Source organism: Phodopus roborovskii, unplaced genomic scaffold (genome assembly GCF_943737965.1).
Source record: "Phodopus roborovskii unplaced genomic scaffold, PHOROB, whole genome shotgun sequence".
Lineage (NCBI taxonomy): Eukaryota > Metazoa > Chordata > Mammalia > Rodentia > Cricetidae > Phodopus > Phodopus roborovskii.
In genome coordinates this window covers 21,552,823-21,579,354 of record NW_026126410.1, presented here as the reverse complement: position 1 = coordinate 21,579,354, position 26,532 = coordinate 21,552,823, and the positions used below count along the sequence as shown (strand labels likewise).

Here is a 26,532-nt window from a genome sequence, read left to right as displayed (position 1 = left end):
TGCTCCTTTTATTTTCCAGTAACAGAAACCTTTGAAATGCTTTCTTCATTTAGAGACTTAAAAACCTGATACCACGCCAAACTGATTTCAATCTGATGCGGGTTACATGCAGGTTTCAAGAAAAATGTAAACAAATGAAAGAAGATCTTGCCCGAATTCATTTTGAGAAGTTTGAAAAATTCCAAAAACTCGAGGAAGAACAAAGACACTTTAATATCGAAAAGGTTCTATAGAACGTTTTATTCTCGAAATTCATTAATACCTAGTATACTATTGGTGATTTATTTCTGCCTGTAATAAGTGCACATTGCATAAGCAGCTGTGTAGATATATTTCATGTTGTGATGCATGGCTTTCTCTTGCCTTACTATAATCTCCCTCTTTGCATATTTCCTCTTCTCCATCTGGTATCTCACTCACTTTTGCCTGCACTGCTGATGGAGACCTATTACCTGCCTATTGGGACAACTTTGTTTCTTTCACGGGATGAAATTTGTGCCTCAGCTCCTTTGGGAAGTGATTTGATACTAGCTACATTACCAATGTATCCTCTAACATTATCCCTGTGAAAGAGAGGGAACACTGGCCCATGCTCCTCCCTGTCCCCTTTTCTGCAATCTCTAGTCTCTATATCCTGCTCCGTTTCTTTTTCATAAGTTAGTTCCCTGCTTTCTTCTCTTTCCAACTGTCTTGAGTATCTTAACTTCACTGTTCTTGACAACTACTTTGTGTAACTCTCCACTGCTTCTCAAACCTCTTTGAAAAATCTTTAATGATCTGTGTCTTTAAAGACACAGAACTAAAATCGTTAAAGACTTCTAAAAGATTTCAAATGGCTGGATATATGGAATGTGTAAACTACAGGCAATGGAATTTTGGTTCTTCCTATTCCATTTGAAACTTGCTTTTTAAATTAAGATGATATATATATATATGGATATATATATATATATCCTGAGTCAGCTTTTTGTGAGGAAGGAGGCAAACATTGAAGAGGCAAACTACAGAAAGCCTTCTGTGACTTGCCAGAGGCCAAAGTCATTCTTCAATGCCTTCACATGGTAGAGATAGGATACTCTAAGTCCAGTGTTTAAGCTGAGTTCAAATGTTGGGACTCCATAGGTATTGATCCAGCCAGTCCAGGTTCATTTTAGTGGTTAATTAAATTTTCTTTGGATGCAGAAATTAGTGAATTTTGTTTTAATGGTATTAGTAAAGACATATATATTTTATTTTATCATATTTTAAATATTTTTCTCTCAATTACATCATTCTGTTCATATTCTCCTTAAAATAATTATTGTCTGTCTTCTTAACAGATAACCCAATGGTGCTTTATATTTTAGTGTCAAGCCAGTAGCTGAGGTTTCACTGCACTCATGTGTAGGTGGAATGTTTGGGGGAAGGTCTTTTCTATTGGCAGCTGTTGCATCTGTAGAGTCTCTGGGGGCTTCATGGGAGAAAGAATTTCTTATGATTGGGCTGGTCATGAAGGTGGCATTCAGAAAGAATCACAATCTTTGTATTTAGAGCCCAACTATTCTTGTACTAACACACATAATAACAATACATACATTATTTAGTCATACTTTTACTATTTTAATATTGTGTTTTAGCATCATAATTTCAATGTAAATAATGTTGATAATGATTTCCTAATACTGTAGAACTGTGACACCTTGTGCATTGGTCAATTGCTAAGTTCTGAAAATTTCAACAGATATCTTATGCTTATGTATATTTGTACATATGTTACGTGACTATTATAAATTACTATGTATGTCATACTCAGCAACGTTTAAATAGAAGACGACAAAATGAGATAATGGCCAAAATCCAAGCAGCCATTATACAGATTCCTAAGCCTGAACCAAATCGTACTCTGAAAGCACTGGAGGCTCAGAAACTGATGAAAAAGAAAAAAGAGGCAGAGGTATGTTGTGGCCACTTGCTCTTGCCTTGTTTTTCTCTTAAATAAACATTTTTTTTCTTTGTAATGTGCACAAACATTCTAGACTTTCTTACTTTCTTTACAAAGTATACTTGGTTCTTCCCATTCTTACCTAAAATTCCCCAGCTTGTGCATATCCAATTCATTTTGCTATTGTTTGTTCAGTAGCAGGATATTACCTTAGGCCAATGAGCTCAAACTTCCAATGCAGGAATCTCTATTTGGACTCCCATATTTAAAGGAAGTCTAATATGATGCAGTTGTGAACACATCATTCCTCTTTACCATGCAATTGTGGTTTGTTCTGCATCCCAGAAATGTTAATTGATGTGTTGCTGTTAACATATTTTAGACCAAAATGCCTGCACTGTAGATATTTTACTAGACCACACCAAGTGTCAACATTCCAATAGGATAAAATCTAGTTATGTCATGGAAAAGTAATACTATGTTTTCATGATAATCCCTAATTGTTTGTCTTCTTTGTTGACCTAAGAAAGGATGCAGTAGCTCTCATTCATTCAACAAAGGTCAAGATATGGGTTGACACTTCACATGTTATTGACTTGTACACGTTTTTCTCAGTATTAATTTCTTCCCTTTATAAATAAGGAACCTGAAACCTAAATGCTAACATATTTTATTGTAGTGCATGGGTGCTGGTGACAAAGATATTGGTCTAAGTCTCTCATCCCTAAACCCATTGTATTTTATATTAATCTGTGTGTTATTTTAAATTTTCTAAAAAAAAATACCTTATACTTGGATTTTAGGAATATTATCCACATGCTTTTCTGGATCCGTTTTTATAGTTAAAAAGTAAATTTACCTGAGTTGATGAAAGTCTATTAATAAAGACTGATAGCACATAAACATGAGCTAAAAATATTTAAGTTTTAGAGTGAGGTGACACAGGAAATGTTTAAAACACTTAACACAAACACTTGCAAAAATATTTATATTTAAAAATTGTGGGCCCTGATACACTTCAATTTCTTTGACTACATTTGATGTGCTGGGGAGATGGTCAGTAGCTATCCTACCTGCTGCACAGACAGATGTGGTAGTTTGTGTCTGTAACCCCAGTCCTCCTGTTGTGAAATGGGACCAGAGACAGGAGAATTCCCAGCAGTTAACAAGAGATCCTGCCTAAAACAAGGTAAGAACTAAAACGGGGGGTTGTCCTCTCACCTCCAGAGGGGCAGCGGGATGTACAACACACACACACACACACACACACACACACACACACACACACACACACATTCCCACATCACATACACACATATGCACATTCACATACAATTTTAAAAAGAAAAAGATGGAATCATCAAGTGCTACAGGTTAGACAATTTCTATATTGATTTAGATTGGCCTCATCTAAAATAACAAATCAGAATTATAAAAGTATTCCTAAGGCAGCTTCTCTTATCTTGCTCTTAACTATTTTGAATTAGCACTATGTGTTGCCATCTATAACTGGTTGAACATGAAGTTTCTCAGTGGCTTTTAAAGGCAAGGAACTGATGGTGACTTTTCTTTAAAGGATGTAGCCAATGAGATCAAGAAATTTGAAGCACTAATAAAAAAGGATCTCCAAGCCAAAGAAAGGTAGGATACAATGTTTTATGTGACACAAATGTGCTATGGATAACCTTTGAATATTTACAAATGGTTCGTGTAGCAAAGTTACTTAGGGATCTTCCACTTTGAAAGTTTATTAAAGGTGTATATAAAAGACAAGAAGATAACGTGACTTAAAATTCAGATTTTTCACTCACTAACAATCTTGATCTAGACTAGGAAAGTGGGGATCAGGAGATGTAAAGTCAGTTTACTTTCTCATGCTGTGTTTATTTTTCTGAGTTCACATACATTTCAAAACATTTACTAAAATTGCTACACTATTGTAAATGTTCCACAGGAAAACCACAATCAGACTCTAGTTCAATTTCTTTCATGCCACACTCTCTGTGTTTATCAAAGAGTATAGCAATAAGATGTTGTTGAATGAGGTTTTTCGCCAAATATTAGTTTTCTTCTGTAAATTGTGCCCCCTTAATATCTTCACTTACCTAAATATAAACATCACATGTCCTTTTATTTCTTATTGAAGGTCCTTAAAAATAACCCATTAGAGGCTGTAATTCAATTAACTCCTGTAGGAGCAGTGTAGGGTTTTCTGCCTCTAAAAATTAAAACTATCCAAGCTCTATACATTTACATCTTACAGAACATGAAAAAATTCCATATTAAAAGAAAATCCATGAGTAAACAACATACTTCAATTCCATCTTAATGTTTCAGAATGAGGGAATTATGGAGTTCACTGAAGAATGGAAAGTCAGGAAAGAAATAGTACGAAGGTCAGATATGAAAAGAAAGTCAAGAAAAATGGAAAATATACCTATTTTCCTTTCTACTACCTTCTGTACAAATTCCTGACGCCCTGCCTTGATCTCCATGCTCTTCCTTAGCATGGCTTCCATCCCCTAAAACCAGAATTCAAGGTGCATAGGTGACAAGAAAGATCTGCCATTCTGCCCTTGTCTCTTCATGTTTTATTGTCTCTCTTGCCATGTGAGAGATATGAATTTCATTCAGGCCCATTCATTAGTTCTTACTATCATTTTCCGGACTACTGAGTCCTTTACAATGAGTTTGTATCTTTATCTATACCCGTTATTTCAGAGTCTTACAGTCTTTGAGTCATTTTTAACTGATTTTCATGTGGTTACCCAGCAGTATTTGCAGAGGAGGCCATATTTCCTCCAGTGCAAGTTTGGTACCTGTGTCAAAACCCAAGTGGCTGTAGCTGCATGCATTCATTTCTTGACACTGCATTCCATCCTGCTGGTATACATATCTGGTTTTGAACCTTATTATAATGAATTTGTTGCCAAGTCAGTTTTATTTTTTGATATCAGATATTAAAATATTATCAGAATTTCTCTTCTTGCTTAGATTGCCTTGGATATCTATGGTATTCCTAGTTCTATGAAGAATTTTTTTGTGGTGAACATCCAGAATCTATACATTGCTTTTGATAATGTAATGTAATCACTGTCATAGCACCCATCCGTAAGCATGGGTGGCACTTTGTCTAGGCTATTCTTTCAATTCCTTTCTGTTCCTTTGTTTTTGTTTTTATTTATTTAATTAGTGTGTGTGTGTGTGTACGTGTACATGTGTGTATGTGTGTGTGTGTGTGTGTGTGTGTGTTTGTGTGTGTTTCCCAGAAGGTTCTATTTAATCCTTTCAGAAATTTCCAAGGGAACTTGGCAGTAGGCATAGAATAAAGTGCCCCCTTCTCAAGTGGCAGTGTAGGAAATCACACAGCTGGTGAGCCACCATGGAGCCAGTTCTCTGTAGCTCAGAGCAGCCTCATATGGAAAGAAATCCCTTGCCATGTGTTGCACAAATAGCTTCTCCAATGGCCACAAAAAGAAAAAGAAAATTACTAGAAAGCATTGGTTTGAGGGGAACTGAGCAAGAAAATCAAAGTTATAGGACAATAGGCTTTTTAAAAACCTTGTTTTAAAATCACAAACTACTTTTAAAATTCATTTTGACATTTTAGCTGAGGAGGTTCTAGAATCATTTGGAAACTTCATGCTAGCTTGCTGCAAAAAAAGTGTTTAAATTATTGTAATATGTGTTTTAATTATCATAGGATTACACCACTTTCCCCTTTCCTTTTTCTCTCTCCAACCCTTCCCAGATACCCTGCCTCTAATCCCTTCCATACCCTTCCCTTTTTCTTTATTATCTTTGTACGTGGTGTGTGTGTGTGTGTGTGTGTGTGTGTGTGTGTGTGTGTGTGTGTCCAAACAGCTTGCATTTGAAGAACCGTTTCAGCGGTTGCCTCTTTTGCTGCCCATGCCTGAAAAGTCCTTCAGAAACAATGGATGTCACTTCAAAGCAAACCCTTTTACTTTTGTGGCGGCTCCCATAATAGCCCTGCCCCCACATGTACACTATTCATTAGCTGTTTGTTTGTTTTAGACAAATAATAAATACTATCAATAATCTGTTTGTATGAGGTAGTTTGACATTTGGGGGTGATAGACATATCAAGAAATACTCAAAATATATATTTGACAAAGTTTCTATACTGATAATTCCTGTGTAAAAAGCCATTATTCTCTATGACTGTTTGGTAAACAATCAACTATCAATAAAATATAACTACGGTCTTCAAGACATCCATGTGTAATAAAATAAATATACCTTCAATGAAATCATCATATAGCTTTCTTTTATTTTTAATTTTTCATTATTTTAATTATACAAAATCATATGGTATGATAATCTGATTTATATAGATAGGCATTAATTAAAATCTAATCAGCATAGCTAGCATTTTAATGTCTTTCAATAATGTGTTTAATAATTGATTAAGAAATATAAATTTATGGGAAACAATGGAATATTTTAATGCATTTTTGAATAATGCAATGCTTGAGTCAGGGAATGTAACATTTTCAGTCCCTTCATTACCTTGCATTTGAAGTCTTTGATAGCTCCTGAGCTGATGGATGAATTGGTGGGCTGATGGAAGCATGATGGACTGACTGATAAATAACAGAGAATTCATGAACTAGGTAGATTTTTGGCAGCATAAACACACTGTTTAGGAGGCAGTTAACCTGTACTTAACCAGAACAGAATCTTTGTAACAGCACAGTTAGGTAAAAGAACAGTAAGAATTTTGCTGAATGACCACATAACTCCCACAAAGATTTAATTGTACTAACCTTTAAAAATTGTTTTTGAAACTGGCCCAAAGGATTTTTTAATTCATTTTTGAAGGTGGGGGGGTCTCACTGTATAATTATTGATGGCATGAACTAAACCATGATAGCATTGAACTCACAGAAATTCACCTGCCTTTACCTTCAACATCTGGAGATTAGACGTCCCATGATAGGCTTTGAGTTTATTAAATATTAATAAGCAAAGATCAGTTCTGCCTTTGTCCACCTGTTTATTGGGTTCTTAAACAGTTTATCCTTAGCTCCTCCCTCTCAGGACAGAATACAATCCACTGTGGATAAAGCAATCAGAATCATATTGTTTTATAACTACATCTTACAATGATCCTCTGCATAGTATTGAAATTTAGCCACACCAAATGTTTGTACAGAGAACACGAGAAGTATACTTTTCCTGTGGTCCCAAAGTTTAGCTGGGAGCAGCAAACCTACAAATTATGATCTAGAATCTTATAGGATCTATATAATAAATGTGTATTATTCTTACACTAAACATGCTTTTGCAGTAGAAATTTTGCCTCTATGAAAATTGATGACTCTTCAGTCATGAAACACTTTACTAAAATGCCCTTGCTTTTTCTAAATAAATTCTTTTTTTCTTTATTAAATGTGTCCGTGATAACACACAAAAATGACTTATAATATAAACTCCCTATTTCTTGGCTAGTAACATTTTCGTATATCTTATGCAGCTGTATTAAGGCATCCCAGTGGCTTTTTAAAGACATATGCAGATGAGAATTTATTCAGTTGCTATGCACATAAGATTTTTCTTTTATTTCTAATGATAGCTTTTAAATGACTATGAATTTAATGCAAAGGAACCATTTATTTTATTGAACTTGAGGTGTTCATCTTCTTTTGGGAAGACCTATGTTGATGCCCGATTTGAATTATGCTGAATCTTAGTAGCAGGCCAGCTTTGAGCTGCTAAGTTCATAACAAAGGCTGGGACACTGCCCTAAGAAGTCCTAAATCCATCTGGGAATACTTAGAGTAACTTGCACCACTGTAGATGAGAACAGAGTAATAGTAAATACTCTGTAAATGGGGTTATCTGTACAGGTATTCTCAGGAAGCTGACACTGATTATGGCTAGTCTTTTGTCACTGAAGTGTCTTCCCTAACATTTAATTACAAAGAGTTTGTCTATTGTTGAGTTAAAACAAGAGAAGAAAAAGATCAATAAGAAAATGTAGGAGAAACCAAAATCTCTAGTTAGACTGAAGAGTAGAAGAGCTAAGGAAAGAAGAGATGGGCTTAAGAAAAAAAGCTGTGTTATGGACCTCAGAGAGAGGGAGGGAGGGAGAGAGAGAGAGAGAGAGAGAGAGAGAGAGAGAGAGCGCTAAATACTGAACTAAAGCAAATGGAATCTACAAATCAGCCACAGGCTTCAACATTTATTCAGTGCTTTTATCAATAGATTAACAATGAACAGCCTTCTCCAGAAGTCTTCCATGATCACAATTAAGGGGCATGTAATTACATTGTGTGAAAACCTAACAAAAACTTGTTACCTTTAGTGCATCCAAGACTTCTTTAGAAACAACAGACCAGACAGCTACCGATTTGTTAAACACTTATTCAGATGATGACTACATTAAAAAGATCCAGAAACGCCTAGAAGAAGATGCTTTTGCTCGTGAGCAAAGGGAGAAAAGACGGCGAAGGTTGTTGATGGACCAGTTAATAGCCCATGAAGCACAGGAGGTAAGATAGCTAATGTTAGCACTACTATAAAATTGCTGAGCAGCTCAGAATATATAGTCTCTCTCATATATATATATATATATATATATATATATATATATATATATACACATATATATATATTCGTTCCTCTCTCCCTCTCTCCCTCCCTGCCTCTCTGCACCTTTTCCTCTCTCCTGCTCCTGTCCTTGAAGGCTGGTCTTCCCCCCATCCCCTTTTCCCTTTTTATGATTTTCCCAAATATAAAACCTCTCTGCTTGAACCCTGTCACATGGAATCTGTCGAGCACCACTTTTCTTTATTTACAACAGTGGGTTGTAAAATGAGACTATTCTAGATTACATATTCTTAGAAATTTTCCCTAAATATGTAAATAAAGTTAAGATAGAAGTGAGTCCTATTGTTTTCATTTACCCATTCCAAATAGAGGATAATATCTATGTTCTTGGGTTGTTGCCTTCCTTACCAGCAACAGTCATGTATCTTACTTAATATGAGACACTATCTTACATTTCACTGAAATTTTAGTAAATCCATTTCTGAAATGAGAACTAATTCCATATAGAACAACAGCAACAAAATCTTTCCCACTTAACTCTTATGTGAAGGTCCTTATAGGTCTTTAAACTGAAGCAGCACACTCAGACTTGATACAGCTATCTCACAATTTCTCTATGCTCTCCCCCCCCCCCCCGCTCTCTCTCCAACCAAACCAAGTTGTTTCTTATAAGGGTTGGCTAACCAGAGTACATTTTGACAGCCAAATTGCCTTACTACATAAACATAGCATATTCATTTAGAATAATGAAGCAATTTTATATTTCAAAAACTATGAAACTGTGGCTTGTCTGTTCCAAACTAGACCACAATACAGTGGCACCCGGGGCTGAACCCAGCTACACTTTGCTCCTCTTGGCTGGTCTGTTAAGGTTGGCTGGTGCTGGCTGACCCCAACGCCTGATGGGATCCTGCTTAGAAGACAAGTACATTCTCTTAATATCTTTCATTTTCTAGTAGATCAGGTCATGTACACAATGGCCATTAAAAGAATTTTAGAAGCCAAACCTCAAGGGTCCTTTGATGTCTTTATGGTTGTTTTGTTGTTGTTGTTGTTGTTTTATGGCTGTTTTTGGCTGATGCCTCAGTTATCAGTTAAGTTAATGGTCACACCATATGCCATATTTAAGGAGTCGAACAACGGATTCTTATCATTGGCTGTTCATATAAGGCCATAATGCAGAGCTATGAATAATTGAAGGGAAGAAAGTGTGGCCATTTTTGCATTCTGCTCTTCTTCTAGTAATGGATAATAAGGAGATAATTATTAACAATGACATGCTTTTAGAATTTAATAACTAGACAGAACTGTTATGAAATTGTTCATGACTTTATCTAAGACATCATATGAACAGAAGAAATGTCTATTCATTTTCTGTTGAACTTAAAGTTTTAAAGTCAGCGGAAAGTTTAGGTTTCAGCATTTACCTCAGAGTGTTATTTGTATCTTTCTTTTGAAAAAAAAAGTACAGTATTCCTCCTATAGTGCTACATAGTAAGATGATGACATTATTGATCCACAAGTGTCTCTACAAATCATTGGATTGTTGGGTGTTAAATTAGAAACATTGCTATTCTTCCAAGTCCCCTTTGAGAACTCCACTTACCTCCTTTTCCCATATGATACCTCTACTTAGATAAAGAAATTCTGGTCGTTTAGAGAATTATTTGTCTAAGTCCTTCATTACCACCTAATCAAAAAGAGTACCCTGCAAAGCTGAACTGCTTGTGCAAGGTTTTTAGAAAGATTTGGTATTGACCTTAATTAATGAATAGACTATTGCAATTATTTGTAGTGTGTGTGTGTGTGTGTGTGTGTGGTGTTAAATTTAAACTAAAAAGCAAAACCTGACTTAGATGACTGCCATGACTTTCATACATCATTTACACACTGACGTCTGAGTCCAGTGGATGATCTGGACTTGGCTTTGACAAGTCATTGGCTCCTGTGCTGGTGTTCTCAGGAGGCCTATCGGGAGGAGCAGTTGATTCACCGGCTGATGCGTCAGTCCCAGCAGGAGCGGAGAATTGCCGTGCAGCTCATGCATGTTCGGCACGAAAAGGAAGTGTTGTGGCAAAATAGAATTTTCAGAGAGAAGCAATACGAAGAAAGACGACTTAAGGATTTCCAGGAGGCTCTTGATCGAGAAGCGGTAAATAAACTCTTTATTCAAAATCGTATTTCGTCATCATGTCACATAACTGACAAGGGAGGAGGCAGCCCCTTCACAATGCAGCCTCCACCAGAAGGCTTGATTCTAAGCATTGCGTGCTTGCCACCAGTCCAGGGTTCACCTGTCTCTAGTCATTCTGCTTGCCTTTGGAGTTCTCATTCCAATGATTCCTCAGGAAGCATTCGTGAGGACTGTGTTAACATTCGCTGAGTTCCTAAACATTGGTGACAGTGTGTGCCTCTGTGCCTGCTAGTGGGTGTGAAACACTTCGTCTCTCCACTCTCTTCAGACACAATGTTACTGACAGAAGGCCAGTGTTGAGTATCTAGTTTCACGTCCTTGAGCCATTATGTTTTTACCTCAGACACCCAAGAGACTTCCTCATGTCTGAAGTTGGACAAAGTTACTAGTGTAGGCACTGGTACTGACAATTTAAAGCAATTATTCTGAGGCAGAAAGAGTTTTAAGAGGATTTCTTTTAGTAAATTAGTTTTAAATAAACAATTCATCACTTTTGGTAGGACTATTTCTCTAACCTATATTGTACTGCTCCTTCCTCTAGACTATAGTAATCTGTGGGGAGGTAGGTGGAGTACTTTAATTTATTGTCAATGAGTACAGTGTCCAGAAGCCAAGATCTGTCTACTAGGCATGTCCTTCACTACGAGGATATTCTGAAAGTTGAAAATGAAAATATCCAATCTATTACTCATTTACTGCATCCCATTTCTCCTGTACTTTATGTGGATGGTTTCTTATGACAAAAATAGAATTTTTTGTCCATGTATTATTTTGACTTTTATCTATTTCCCAGTGGGGAACCCAAGTTTATTTCATCAATTTGTCAGACTTGATGGTGGAGATTGGAGCTCCTGCTCTCTGCGTTTCAGGCAGCTTGCACTGCTGTCGTTAAACATTTGCACATGTGTCTGGACAAAAGAGCAGGGCTTGCAGGAAACAAAAGCCTGGTGTTCAGCATGTGATACTCCACGATAAAGCACATTTCATCTAAATGATTAGCTCTTGATTTTAAATTGTGCCACTTATTGTTATGAATAATAATTAATCACATTTTGAGCATTTTCTTCAAATCACAATTTACATCACATGTATATATAATTCTTGCAAAAATTACACATGAATACTATCTGTATCTGCATTTGACACACAAGGAAAGAGAAGCCAAAAGTTTAAAAGTCACCTAGCTTATCAGGAGTAGAGCCTTCTTGTAGGTCTCTGTAGCCCAAGCTCATCCATTTTACATTTCCCCTTTCTTCTTTTAGGGCTGCTGCATACATTGGTGTGATGAGTTAGGAAAGTATGGTGAGTCTAGCACACAGTGGAGGGTGAAGGTAAAATGGATCAGGGAGACAAAATAGGTGAATGGAAAAGAAGCCAGACAAGGAGGAAGCCAAGATGAGACAGAGGAAGACAGGAATGGAAGCAGGGAGGCAAAAAGGAAAGCATGGAAAACAATGAGGAGGTCAGGAACCACCACCAGAGGCAGCCCAGGATGAAAGCTATTCTGTCATTTCCTTCCAATGTTTTGGTCCTTGTGGAGAACCAGTTTCCCCATGTATTTTTAGTATCACTGTAAATTCTCATCATTGTCAAGTTCCTTTCTCATCTGTGTTCTTCTTGATAGCAAGGAACACAACATGAAGCTCCTAGTCTCATTTGTAAATAATCTACATGATCTACATGAACAGGGCTTCTGAAACAAGATGGTAATGAAAAGTCCCAGTGTCATTCCAAATCTACCAAATACACTAGACGGATCGTAGAGATCATCTATCCCAGTGAAATTAAAACTAAACATGCTAAATAAGACAGCAACAGCAAAATAAATGATGGGCTTTCCATGGCAATACATTATCATATGTATTTTTTTTTTTTTTGAGACAGGGTTTCTCTGTGTAGCCCTGGCTATTCTGGAACTAGCTCTATAGACCATCCTGGCCTTGAACTCAGATCTGCCTGCCTCTACTTCCTGAGTGCTGGGATTAAAGGTATGCTCCACCATGCCCAAGCCCATTATCATAAATCTTACCATTTATCAGCAGTATTGTAATAAAAACTACTTGTTCAGATGAAATGGTTCTGTTGATATTGGGGAGGTATACTAAAATTATTAATATCCCTCCTTGAATCCTGTGCACAAACTGGGACTTGAATTTGTAAGCAGTTCCTCCAAAACCCACATTAATTTCTATTTTCTACTGACTGAATTAAGTCACAGGAGGTAGATCCTGTTAGTGAGGCAGTTTAGCACATAATCTGATTTCTGAAACAGCTGGCAACATCTTCTCAAAGGTGGCACTTGATCATCAGAATCCCTCCAACTAAGCATTGTGTTGCTTTCAGCTTAGCTAGCCTGTGTTTTATGTAAAGAATGATCTAAACAAAAGGATTGTTGCCATACGAACTAAACAGAAGGTGGTAATAAAGTGTTTAAATATCTAATTGCTGTTTATAGACATAGATGTTTCTACAAATGAAAATTATATATTTATAAAGACTGAGGCAGTTAAGACTTAAACACACTTAAAACTTGGTTTATCAAGTGTGTTATCCCAAAGCACTGAAACCTACTTACCACGTATTTAGCCAGTAAAGTGGTCAAAGCAGATTGTGTTCCTGGTGAAAAGGACACTTTCACAGATGCATAAGGGCCAGCTGACCCAGTCTAACCATTTTGACTCTTAGCAAATGATGTAATTGAGACATCTTCAGGAAAGCCTAAGATCCAATTTATTCTTGTGACACTGATCTTTTCCCATGCATGCCACTTTCCACTGTCATCTGTTTTGTTGATGAGTTAGTCATGGAGCCTAAAACACTGCTTTTGCTGTCACCAATACCTTGTGTATTAAGGAAATGAAAACTGATTCTTGATCAGTTAAACCCTGATTTATAAAGGGGCTTTATTCTATTTAAAGGTTATTTTTTTTTTTGCATTATGGCATTATCTTCATATGAATAGTTGCATAATAATAGTGACTTAGAGTTCATTTTTACCCCCTCTTAGGCTCTTGCCAAACAAGCCAAGATTGATTTCAAAGAACAAAACTTGAGAGAGAAAGAAATTCATGAAAAGATGGCCATGGAAAGAGCTCAAGCACGCTTTGAGAAGCATTATGGGATATGTGGAGAAATTTTGGATCAAATACTTGATTTATGCACTAAAGTGGCAGACTATCGGTTGTTGACAAATAAGTAAGTATCACTTTGCAAAATTAACACAACAAAGTCACTACAGATGCGAGAATGGTATTACTGCAAAGTAAATGCAACCAATATGTAAAGATTATTTCATGAATGGGGAATGAGAGGCACAGCCTAGGGAAACAATTACTTTCTGGCATTATTTAGAGTAAGGCAACTCTTTATTCATTAGTCTTGTCTAAATTATTTGCCAAGACAACAGTTATTATTTATGAAACACATCAAACTTACTTGGAGAGTGAAATTGTTTGGAGACTATCTCCTAATGATTAAATTACTTTTGTAATGCCTTTTGTCTAGAAGGAATCAGTGTAATTACAGTGGAGTCAAGATATTAAAAACTGAAAAGTCAGTATAATAATTAAAAGTTGAACACTTAAATAATGTAAATATAAAGTAGGAAGTTACAGGCAAGGAATGCATTGAAGCACAGTTAAGCAGTAGATGAGTCCTTTACTGTCCCTTACCATCCTAGTCCTAAATAAAAAGAGAGAAACACAATCTGCTGTATGATTTCCACTTCAGTTCTAGGCCTATACAATATCAAACTTTCCATGACATTCAGAGAGTTTTCTCATGTTACCTTGACAAAAGTATATCCTGTATGTAATGTGTCTAGTAGAAACAGTCTTCAGTGAAGACTCTCAGGCAAATGTAATATCTAGACCCGTAGGCCTATCGTTCACGAAGCCTTGCTAGAAGCTAGAGTGAAACACAACTTGAAGTGTTCCCACAGCACAAGGGTCATGTAGTGCATTAGCTGGTACAGGCCGGAGTTCTTGTGACTCTTCTTGTGACCTCACAATGAGAGGAACAAGAAGCAATGAAGCATGGGATCAGCAGAAGGAAGATGAAAGGTCTCCTACTCCTATGTGTAAAGAAGGTTTTATCTGTATGTTTTCTAAACCCATTTATTAAATGTAACCATGTAATGATGTCATTTTTTAATCACAGTTACAATATAGCTTAATAAGCAGAAAATAAATTATACTTAAAATGAAGTAATTGAATTATGTTTTAATATATTTTGTTATATTACATATTCTATCATTGTATATTATATATTATATAATTCTAATATGTTGTATTACAAGTTAATACAAATTCAAATGCTCTGAAATTTTAAGAACAAAGATATGCAGAAGTGATGAATGACATAGGAAAAGAGTGACACAAATTACAATAGCTAAAAACAGATTATAAGAACTATAATACTTTTATATTAAAAATGAAATGAATCAAAGGTGAAAAATACATAATTAGACACAGATATCTCTAAGCAAATAAAGGTCCATCTTTTTTTATTTTTCTTATTTTACATATCGATCCGAGTTCCCTCTCCGTCCCTCCCTCCCTCTCTCCCCCCTCTCACCCTCCCATGCCCCTGACCACCCTCCCATCCCATCCCCACCCCCACTCCACATATAGGGTGATGCCTTCCTGGAGGGGTCATCTAAATCTGTCAAGTCATTTAAAGTAGGGACTAGGCCCTCCCTCCTGCCTCTAGGCTAAGGGAAATATCCTGGTTCCACAGTCAAAGGTCCCTTAGACTGCCCAGGCCTTCTAAATGAGACCCATGTTCAGGGGGTCTGAGTCAGTCCAATGCTGGATTCCCAGCAATCAGTCTGGGGGTCCATGAGCTCCCCTTTGTTCAGGTCAGCTGTCTCTGTGGGATTCTGTAGCCTGGTCTTGTCCTCCCTCTCCGCATCTGGATTCCAGTTAGGCTCAGTGTTTAGCTGTGGGTGTCTGCTTCTGTTTCCATCAGTTACTAGATGAGAGCTCTATGATGGTAGATAAGTTAGTCATCAATCTCATTATCAAGGAAGGGCATTTATGGTAGCCTTTCCACTGTTGATCAAATTGTTAGTTGGGATTAGTCTTGTAGGTCTCTGGACATTTCTCTAAAGTCAGTTTTCTCTTCAAACCTATAATGGCTCCCTCTTTTACTCTCTCTCGCTCTGTCTCTGTCTGTCTCTCCCGCCCCTCTCTCCCATCTCTTCCTCCCCTGACTCAATCTTCCTAGTCCCACGTGCTTTCCTTTCCTCCCTTTCTCTTTCTCCTAGCCCCCCCCCACACACACACACTCCCAATATGCTAGGGAGATCTTGTTCCTTTCCCCTTCTATGAGGGTCCTTGTATGAGTCTCTTAGAATCCTCCTTGTATCCTAGTTTCTCTGGAGATGTGTATTATAGGCTGGTGATCCTTTGCTCTGTGTCTAAAATCCATATATGAATAAGTACATACCATGTTCCTCTTTTTGTGACTGGGTTACTCATTCAGGATGGTTTCTTCAAGTTCCATCCATTTCCCTGCGAATTTTAAGATTCCATTGTTCCCCTCCCCCCTTGCAGAGTAATATTCCATTGTGTAAATGTGCCACATCTTTATCCATTCTTCAGTTGAGGGGCATCTAAATTGCTTCCAGGTTCTTTCTATTACAAATAATGCTGCCATGAACATAGTTTAACATGTCTTTGTTGCATGGACGTGGATCGTTTGGGTATATGCCTAAGAGGGGGATTACAGGAAAATTCCCATTTTCCTGAGGAACCCCATACTGATCTCCACAATGGCTGTACAAGTTTTCACTCCTACCAGCAGTGTAGGAGTGTTCCCCTTTCTCCACATCCTGTCCAGCATAGGTTGTCATTGATGTTCCTAATTTTAGCCATTCTGGCAGTAGTAAGATGGTATCTCAGAGTTTTGATTTGCATTTCCCTGATAGCTAAGGATGTTGAGTACTTTCTTAAGTGTCTTTCAGCCTTTTTGATTTCCTCTATTGAGAATTCTCTCTTCAGTTCTGTATCCTGTTTTTAATAGGGTTATTTGCTGACTAGCTTCTTGATTTCTTTGTATATTTTGGATATCAGCCCTCTGTCAGATGTGGGGATAGTGGCAACCTTTCCCCTGTCTGTGGGTTGCTGTTTGGTCTTGTCAACTGTGTCCTTTGCCTTACAGAAGCTTTTCAGTTTGAGGAGGTCCTATTTATTAATTGTCAATCACAGTGTCTGTGCCTCTTGAGTTATGTTCAGGAAGCGGTCTCCTGTACCAATTTGTTCAAGAGTAAAATTTCCATCATTTTAAGAAACAAAATCAAATTTAGTTCTATTTGGAGATAAGCGGAATAAATATACTTTTCCCTATTCCTCCCATTAAATACATGTAAAGCTTCAGTTATACATCACACATAAAGAGGAAAATGTGAAGAGAAGTGAGATGGTCGATAATTCAGGTCTAACAATTGTAAAGTAATGGCCTCCATGTATTTTATTTTTGCTTCAAATATGCTATACATATAAAACCTTAATTTTTGTTTCAGACTCATTAATGTTATAGCTTTTTCAGTACAGAAATAAGATATCAAAATGTAACTTTTTAGATAATAACAACTGTTTTCTACTCAAATTTCATGAGCAAAATCATAACCTCACCTCTGCTCACCTTTTTATCAAGATGGTGATAGGAAGATCAAGCAAGAGGCATTTCTATTTCCACCTGAGTGTGACAAGAAAAGCCTTGAAGTATCAATGGGCTATGTTAGTGAGGGCCTCTTGAAATATCCCACACAGATACGAAGGTGTCTTTTGTAGAAATCATGGAGACTCTGCCAAATCAAATTTCCTACCTCCTTCCAAGAGTTGCAGTGGTCTCCCTTTCTTACGTGTCAGGAGAGACACTTAGGGATTTTTATCAACACTTGCCAATAATTAGATAATATTTCCATTTTCCTTTGCCAGAGCATTGTCAGAAAAAGCAACCAAAACTGAGGTTCAATGTATTATAAACTATGACACAAAAATTTGTGCTCCCCATTATGTCAAGAACCAGAAAAAGCTCGGACTGGAAGTGAGAAGACAATATATAATGCTGTTATATAATGAAGTGCATTTTTCATAAAATTGTAAATGTGCTCTTATTTAGAAGCAGGAACACTGCAGATGTGATTGGTTATGATGAGATGTTGGTTAACTCAACATAACTGGTATCACTGTAAGATAAAAGAAACAAAGCAAAGGCATCCTGTAATAACAAAGTCTAAGCATTAATGAGCTGCAAGGCAAGAAAAGCCAAATATTCCTAGCAGATCATCAAAAAATATAAAAAGCAACAAAGGACTCACCATGATTTTCAGAGGATAACTGGGCCTACTGACATCTAAAATTTCAAATTCCAGCTTTCAACACTTTGTGAGATGACCTATTATTATTCTTTTCTCCCATCCAGTTTGTGGTAAGTTGTTATAAGAGCCGTAGGAAATGAGTGCAGATGTCAACACGTAGATGACAGAGGTCTTACAATTATCTAATTAAGAATTTTAAGCAGCCATGGCAAAGTGCTTCAGTGAATAAATATGAGCTGCTTAAAACAAATGCGAAAAAATGTAGTCATGGAACAGAGATGAAAAAAATAGTATTAAATGGAAATATTATATTGGAAAGGTACAGTACCCAAAATAAGTGCTCAGTGTTTGGGCACATCAGCAGGATAAAATGGGCAGAGAAAAGACTCAATGACCAGAAGACAGAGTAATAGAAACTGTCCAATGTGAATAGCAGAGACTGTAGGTTAAAAAATTAAACGGAGTCCCAGCCAGTTTTCTGTCACTGCTAAAAATACTGAGACAAGACATCTTATAAAGATGAATCTTTGTTTTGATCCATGTCTTCAGAAGCCATAGTTCATGATTGTTTAACCTTGCTCCTTTGATCCTGTGGAAGGTAGGAAATCATGATGGAAGTATGTGGTAGGGAAGCCTATTAGGGCATGGCAGCAAGGAACTGGAACAGAGAAGCTAGAGTTCCAATATTCCCCTCTAAGTCACACCCTCATAACCCAACATTCCTTCAGGACCCTACCACCTAAAAGTCCCAATCCCTACTAAGAGGATCAGTATGATGACAAAGCTCTAGACCTCTAGGCTGTAGAGATAACTCAAGACACAGAGTATTACACATGTCATGTCAGTCTTGGAAGGAGAAAATAAATGGAGTTATTAAAGTGTGCTAAAAAAAAAACATCATCTGATAGTTTCTTGAACTCGCCAAGAGACATCTGTCTAGAGATTCAAAAATTCAAGCAAACGCCCAATAAGATAAATACAAGTAAGTTCATATGGAGACATATATATCATAGCTACATTTCTGAAAACTGAGGAAAGAACGTGCCATGAATGCCCCCAAGGAAACAGCTTTAGAGAAAACTATTTAAAATGACAGATAATTTCTTCCAAGAAACCAGAAGTGACACAGTAGTTTTCAAGTGCCAAAGAGAAGAATTCTTAACCCATAGTCTCATACCCCAGGGTCTGGAAAGATGGCTTAGAATTTGTTAGAAAAGCAACATTTGTTGCTTTTTCAGAGGACCCAGCATCCATGGGGTGAGTCACACTATGCATTACTTCAATTCCAAGGAATTCCATGTCTATTTTGACCTCTGCAGGAACCAGCCATTCAAGTGCTACACTTACGTACATTCAGGCAAAATACTCAAACAAATAAAAAAAACAAATGTAAAAGTTTTTTAAAGAGACCTGTCATGAATGACGGGTAAATTTGACTTTGTTAGGTGATAGTTAATAATGACATTTGCAACCAGCATGCCTACCCTTCAGTGGGTGCTTAACTGTTTTATTACAAGGAAGGCAGCTCTTGTATAAAAACAAAACAAAAACAAACAAAAAAATGACAACAGCAACTAAAAACTTGGAATAGGCAAATCAGAGGAAGAACATATTAAGCAATAGGATGAGTGAGAAGAGGTTCCTTCTCCTGAGAAGGCAGATTAAGCGAAGTGAAAGTATGACACTGTGAAACATACTTCACAATATGCACAGAGGAAACCTTTCATTACGATCAGATGAATTTAAAGAAACATAAAAGACACCATGTTTCTTTGTTTTCTCTCATTGATAAAATGATGCTAGCTAGTAGACATATAAATTGTACATGCGCTTTCTGCATTATGATATGGCTACAGGCCTTTAGAGGTCAGGGAGTGGAATGTAGTGGTTTGAAAACAATAGCCCCTAAAATGAGTGGTACTAAGATATGGCTTTGTTGAAGTAGGTGTGACCTTGTTGGAAGAAGTGCGTCACTGTGGGGTTCTCCTTTGCTGAAGCCACACTTGGTATGGTACAAAGCTCACTTCCTGTTGCCTATGCAACAGGATTCTTCTACACCAAGATGTAGAACTCCCTAGCACCATGTCTGCGTGAATGCCATCATGTCCCACCATGATGATAATGGACTAAACCTCTGAAAATGTAACCCACCCTAATTAGATGTTTTCCTTTGTGAAAAAAATTGCATATGCACAATATAACATCTGTTGCAAATGCTAAGTAACCCATACAGGCTATGTTACATATAGATTAAAAGAAATACAAATTAATAGACTTCACCTTCATATGATAATTTAATCTCTAAATATAGTAATTAAAAGACACTGATTAGGAGATCAAAAAAAATAACCAAACTTTATGACATCTATAAGAAATTAATTTCAAATAAAATAAAATGTAGACTCTGGGTAAAAAATATATATATAAGATGTACAAATTAATAAAATAAAACATGAGATTTTATCTTGATATCAGACAAAACAGACATGAAAACAAAGAAAATCACCAGAAATAGTGAGGAATGTTGTAAAAGTGTCCATGCAACGAAGTCACAGCATCTTTTCTCTAATATTTGAACTTCAGAGTAGGAATAAAACAAAAAGACCTTCCATCATACATGGAGACTTAAACAACTTACAGAAATTTCTCAGAAACCCAGCAATGCCATAATAGAAACCAACACCACCAACCAATCAGTTCTAATACTTGTTATAACTCATGTCACCCAGAAATATGGAATAATATTGATTATAGTAAAATACCCTACATTAACTGTGTGTAGACATAGACTGTGTGTGTGTGCATGTGTGCATATGGTAGCTATTCTTGGTTGTCAATTTGAATACATCTGTGATCAACTATAACCCACATAGCTAGGTACATCTGTGAAGTTTGTTTTTTTTTTTTTTTCTTAAGTCATTTTTAGTGGGAAGTCCCACTTTTAATCCAGATCTTAGAGATGGGAAGATCTACCCCTAATCTGGGCAACCTTCTAAAGGCAGCTTATATAAAGGACATGGAAGAAGGAACCTCTTGGCTCTTTGTCTGCTTGCCCTTGCTCTCACTGGCATGTCCATTCCTTCACTGACATTAGAGCATACTTTAGGATTTAGGTATATACTAAAGACTGGTTGAGACAACAAGCCTGTTGACTGTATAACTACTCTATTCTTGAATTGTGCATTGATAGCCATTATTGTACTAACTGGTCTACACCCTGTAATCCACTCTAAAAGGATAGATGATGTAGATAGATAGATAGATAGATAGATAGATAGATAGATAGATAGATAGATAGATAGGCTAGATTAAATAGACATATTTATTCTATCAGTTATGTTCCTCTAGAGAACCTTGACTAATTCAATATTCCAGTACATTGATACAGTGGTTTTTCAACCTTACTAATACTGTGACTCTTTAATATAGTTCCTTAAGTTGTAGTGACACAACCATAAAATTATTTCATTGACACTTCATAACTATAATTTTGTTACTGTTACAAATTGTAATGCTAATATGTGATAGCAGGATATCTAATATGTGACCTCAAGAGAAGTCAAGACTCATAGGTTGAGAAATGCTAACATAAACTAAACCTCCACAAACTAAGAACACTTAAAACTTTAAGCGTGGTCCCTTAGGAGTGGAATCAAAAGACAAATTAATGTAGCCAACCATGCTCCAGCAGAAGGCCATATATCAGTGAATATATAGGCAGCACAAATTGTGTCTTAATGGGTGAAAATAAGAAACAAAAGTTGGATAGGTAGGTAAATATTAGGGATGAGGATGAATGTGGTCAGAACTCTCCGTATGAAATAATCAAAGAATAAAAAAGTGAGAGAAAAAACTCCAAATCCTGAAAAATTCAAAACACATTCTAACTAAATAATCCTCAGATCTAATAGGAAGTCTTAAGGGAAATATAAAAGTATATTGGGGAAGATGAAATGAGAACACGACATAGGAAATCTTTTGGGACACAGCAAGAACAGTGCTGACAGAAGTTTACCACATAAACTGTTCTTTAAAAAGGATGTTAAGTGTTACATCATGAACACTGCCAGCTCAGCAAGCTAAAATAAGGAGGGAGAAATAAATCAAAGAAAAAGGAAGGAAATAATAAAGGGCAGAAAGAACGAGAGATGACGCAACCTGTGACTATCAGAAACAAAGCAGAGGATATTACTTCAGAACCGTTAGATACCAGAGGGATGAGAAAGGGAGTGTGCATGACTGAGCACTCTTGATTGTGCTAATAGAAGAGATGAGCTGATTTCTCAGAAAAACAACAGTGCAGCAAAGCACCTCCATGAAATCTGACAGGCTCAATAACTAGTTGAATTTGTATAGGCCTAAAACCCTTAAGGAAATTAAATTTGTAATTTTACATGTCTTCAAAAAGAATTTTCAGGCCCAGGTGTTATTGTTGAAGATTTCTTCCAAACATTCAGAGAATTAACAGCTAGACTTCATTTCCAAAACAATTATACACATGCCTTTCAAAGAAGAGAAAACATTCCAATTCTCTTTACAAAGCCACTGCTACCCCTTTATCTTGTAAATATAGATGAGACTACTATTACGTTCATATGAAAAATAAAGTAGCTAGAAAGGAAGAATGTGTTATAAGGAATGAACTCCTGGGTTCCACGATCCATGAGATAATGAAGAATATGCGCTTTTTGGTAGAAGGGGCAACACACAGAGCAGTAGATCAGAATAGAGAAGCCCAAATACAGATCACCACAAAATGGCCTACCTAACTATGGCTAAGATTCTAAAGCAATTTGATGAAAGAAAAACAGCCTAGTAAAGGAAATACTGGTGCAAGTAGATAGTCACAGGCACAAAAATAAAACTTTTAGCTGACCTGTGTTATATTTTTTCACATAACATATAAACATTCAATGAGAGTAAGTTCTTGGTGGAAATGTAAAAGAGGGTATAAATTTTTTCATGTGAGAGAAATGTTTTATTGTCCTGTGAATAGCCGAAAAGGCCTTGGACTTAATACCAAAACCATGATTTGTGAGAGTAAAACATGATAGATTCTACTTCATTACAATGGAAAACCTTTTGCTGTGCAAACAATAGAAGTCAATAAATGGACTTTTATAAAATTAAACAGCTGCTTTGGAAAAGACATTAAGACATAGAGTTGAATAGAGTATTTACAGAACACGGTTAGGTTAGAGGAATGATAGCTAGCATGTACATTCCCTAAAGTTGCAGAAGAAAACCAAGTGACTTCCCTGCTCCCAGAAGTTGTCACTTGCCAAAAGCTCCTCAATTACTGGTGAAGCTTCAGTCAGTTTGGTTGAGTAGTGTGGGCCTTGTGTAGGCTGTCCATACTCAAGTGGCTGACCCTTTATCCATGTGCATATGGATAGCAATAATTGTATTGTAAATGCATTGTGAAGAAGACTGGGAGGAAAGAGGAAGAAAAGGAGGAAGAAGAAATGGACTTGGGAGGATGATGATAATGAGGGCAGAGATCCATCAGGAGTTGGAGAAAGAGGTTGAGTTGGGTCTAATCTACATACACTGTATTCGCTTATGATATTACCAGAGTATGTAATTTTAAGAAACAGGAAGAAATTCACAATTCTTTACCAGAAAACAAACCAAAATCAATCTGAACTAGAGGGAACTGGGATTGATATGTAAAATAAGAAAATAAATAAATAAAATACATTTTGGAAAAAAATACATCAAAGAAAGAAAACATATTACTGAGCAATACATACAAAAAATTTAACCTTATTATTAGACATTAGGGAAATTTAAATGGAGATTACAGTGAGAGGTCATTACACAATTATTAGAATGTCTAAAATGAGGGGAAATGAAACCAAATGCTGCTCTCCCTGATATGTAGAAAGTGAATCACTCATTAGTAAGCATAAAAATGGGAGAGCCCTTCTAGAAACAGTTTGACACTTTCCTAAAAAGCTGAATATGAGACTTCCATGTGGATATTTTTCCTAGAGAGCTTTAAAAGCCTATGAACATATGCTTATAAAATTCATATAGCAATAGCTTAATACTAATAGCTACCTATCAACCTTTTAGCAAGTGATGGTTAGATTGTGGCGTTCCCATACCATGACAAATACCAAGCAATAAAAAGAATAAATTATTGGCACATGACACACCCTGATTGAATCTGCAAATATTATGCTAAATGAAAAGTCAGCCATGAAACTTTTGCACCATATGATTCTGTTTGTAGGATGTATGCTATGTAGCCTGGGTCTTAGGCAGCAACTCAGAAACACCCTGTCTCAGTCTCTTGAGTGTGGGGATTATAGACATGTACCACTATGCTCACATACTAGGGAGTATGTGTGTGTGTGTGTGTGTGTGTGTGTGTGTGTGTGTGTGTGCATTCACATTTGTGAGTGTCTCCATTTGCTATAAAGAGAGTCTCTTTGATGAGAGATGGATAGTAGATAAGACATAGAATGCTCATGTAGCAAAGTGTAGGTAGTAGAAATATAGTAAAAGGACACAATCAAGTGAGCATGAGGGATATGGAAGGGGTTTGAAAGAGAGAGATAGTAACTGGGAGGGCCTGGAGGGGGAGGAAAGGGATGAGGGAAGTGATGTAATTCAATTTAAATTTAAAATATAAAAAAGCTAACATGACATGAAGTAGAGGGGAAGGGAGCAGATATGGGAAAACTGGGTTGTGACCATGATCAATGTATTGTCTAAAAGTCTCTGAGAATTAATGAAATACATGATTTAAAAAACAAAACAAAAAACTGATTACAGTTTAGAAGAAGGGGGCAGGAGGCCACTGCAAGTGCTTTCTTTCCCATAGAATCTCAGCACATCTGGTTGGGGCAGTGTGAGATCAGAGTTCTAAAGAACAAGGTTCTGAAGAACAAGATACTTGTGAACTCTAGAGAAGATGCTTTGAAAAGCATCCCTGCATTAGCCATCTTAGCTCTTGCTGTTACTGAAATCTTCTGTGTGAGAAAATTACAGTAAAGGCCAGAAAGCTTTTTTTTTTTTTCATTTCTTTTTGTGAGTAATTTTGTGAAGTAATTTAATGGATTGCAATTACAAAGCCAGAGAACCTCCACAACTTTCATACTGAAATTACTACTAAAAGGAATATTAAAATACTGCAAGAAGGAACACAGGTAATTTTTGCTTTCCACTCTGGTAAGTGATGGAGTAAGAAAAGAGAATTGATGCTAAAGATAACAAGAGCTGATTTTTCCATACCCTTGACCACATAACCCTTTAAACAGGAAATGGTTTTAGATCTGTACCCATTGAGTAACAGATCCCTGGACCACCTCGTCCAGCCCTTGATGGTCTCTGTTTCAATTTATGTCCTCAAATGCATCCTCTCTAGGCATGTTATATTCATGGATACATAGAATACCTTTGTATCAGGGTTGTTCGCTTTGCATTTCCTCAAGGTCCATTCATGTTGCAAATACAACTTTTTTTTGAGTTGTGATTTCAGATTCTAGATGAACCTTTTTTTTTTTTTTTTTTTTTTTTTTTTAAGAGACACTGTCAAAGTCATACCAACCTCTTTTACCTCACACATTTTGTTCCTCTCAGAGATGATTTTTGGTCACTGTGTCCTGGTTGCCTCTGAGGCATTCTTTAGGCCTCAGCTTAGCAGATATTTCTTCAACGAGGCTTTTCTCAAACCAACATATTGGTCAGGTCACACTGTTACATTCTCCCATTGTATAATTCTCTTGTTTATGTAATTACTTTTACCCTTTTTCCCAGAGCTTGCTTTTAGATGCTATAAATTGCATTCACTCTTATATTTTATAAAATGTCTGTAATTTAGTGTCACTGGCTTTTCAAACCTTATTGTCTGTTGCTGTAAAAGAACAGTTTATCTAGCAGTGAGAGTGATCCACTCAGGCTTTTTAATTCCAAGCTTTGGTATAAAATCTTAGGACATAATTTAAATGATCTAACATTCTACTTCTGTAAGTAATTACTAGAATAAATGCATAGCAAGGCTCCTTTAAGATGGCAGTTTACTTATGTGCATATCATCATAACAGAAAAGTGTAACGTATGTTGGTCATCCTGACACTGTACATGTGATAACTTTTAAAATTGTTTTAATTAATCATTTCAGTTTAAATCAAATGAAGGGGAGTTATTTAATTAGTATCTCACTAGATTATTCATTAGTCCCTTTCTTTTTCTTTTTGTCCCAATAGTCTTATTCCACATAAGATGATGCATGATTGGAAAGAACTCTTTTTCAGCGGAAATCCTATCTATGAACAGGCATCTCTCAAACAAGGGCTTACAGAGCCCACTGAGGGGCATCTTGTAGAACTGGAGAAAAGGAATTTGCTTGATCACAATGATTATGAAGACTATAAGGTACATACAAATATGGAATAATCTGAGTGAATGAAACACAATAAATTTCTTTCCTTAATGCTAATTTGTGGTATTTTACTTAATACACTGCATTTGTACTTTTTTTGTACTTTTTTGTACTTTTTCTTAAAGAA

At 36.5% G+C, this 26,532-nt stretch overlaps 1 protein-coding gene across 1 annotated transcript in view; it reads left to right on the top strand.

Moving 5' to 3' along the window:
- The window catches only part of Spef2 (sperm flagellar 2), a 157,118-nt gene that overhangs the window by 23,625 nt on the left and 106,961 nt on the right, over nt 1-26,532 (top strand). Inside the window, exons 4-10 of the mRNA XM_051182532.1 lie at nt 54-224; nt 1,793-1,933; nt 3,498-3,562; nt 8,250-8,436; nt 10,458-10,646; nt 13,696-13,883; nt 26,230-26,398. Of these exons, the coding sequence (XP_051038489.1) occupies nt 54-224; nt 1,793-1,933; nt 3,498-3,562; nt 8,250-8,436; nt 10,458-10,646; nt 13,696-13,883; nt 26,230-26,398 (1,110 nt within the window). The remainder of the gene's footprint in view (nt 1-53; nt 225-1,792; nt 1,934-3,497; nt 3,563-8,249; nt 8,437-10,457; nt 10,647-13,695; nt 13,884-26,229; nt 26,399-26,532) is intronic.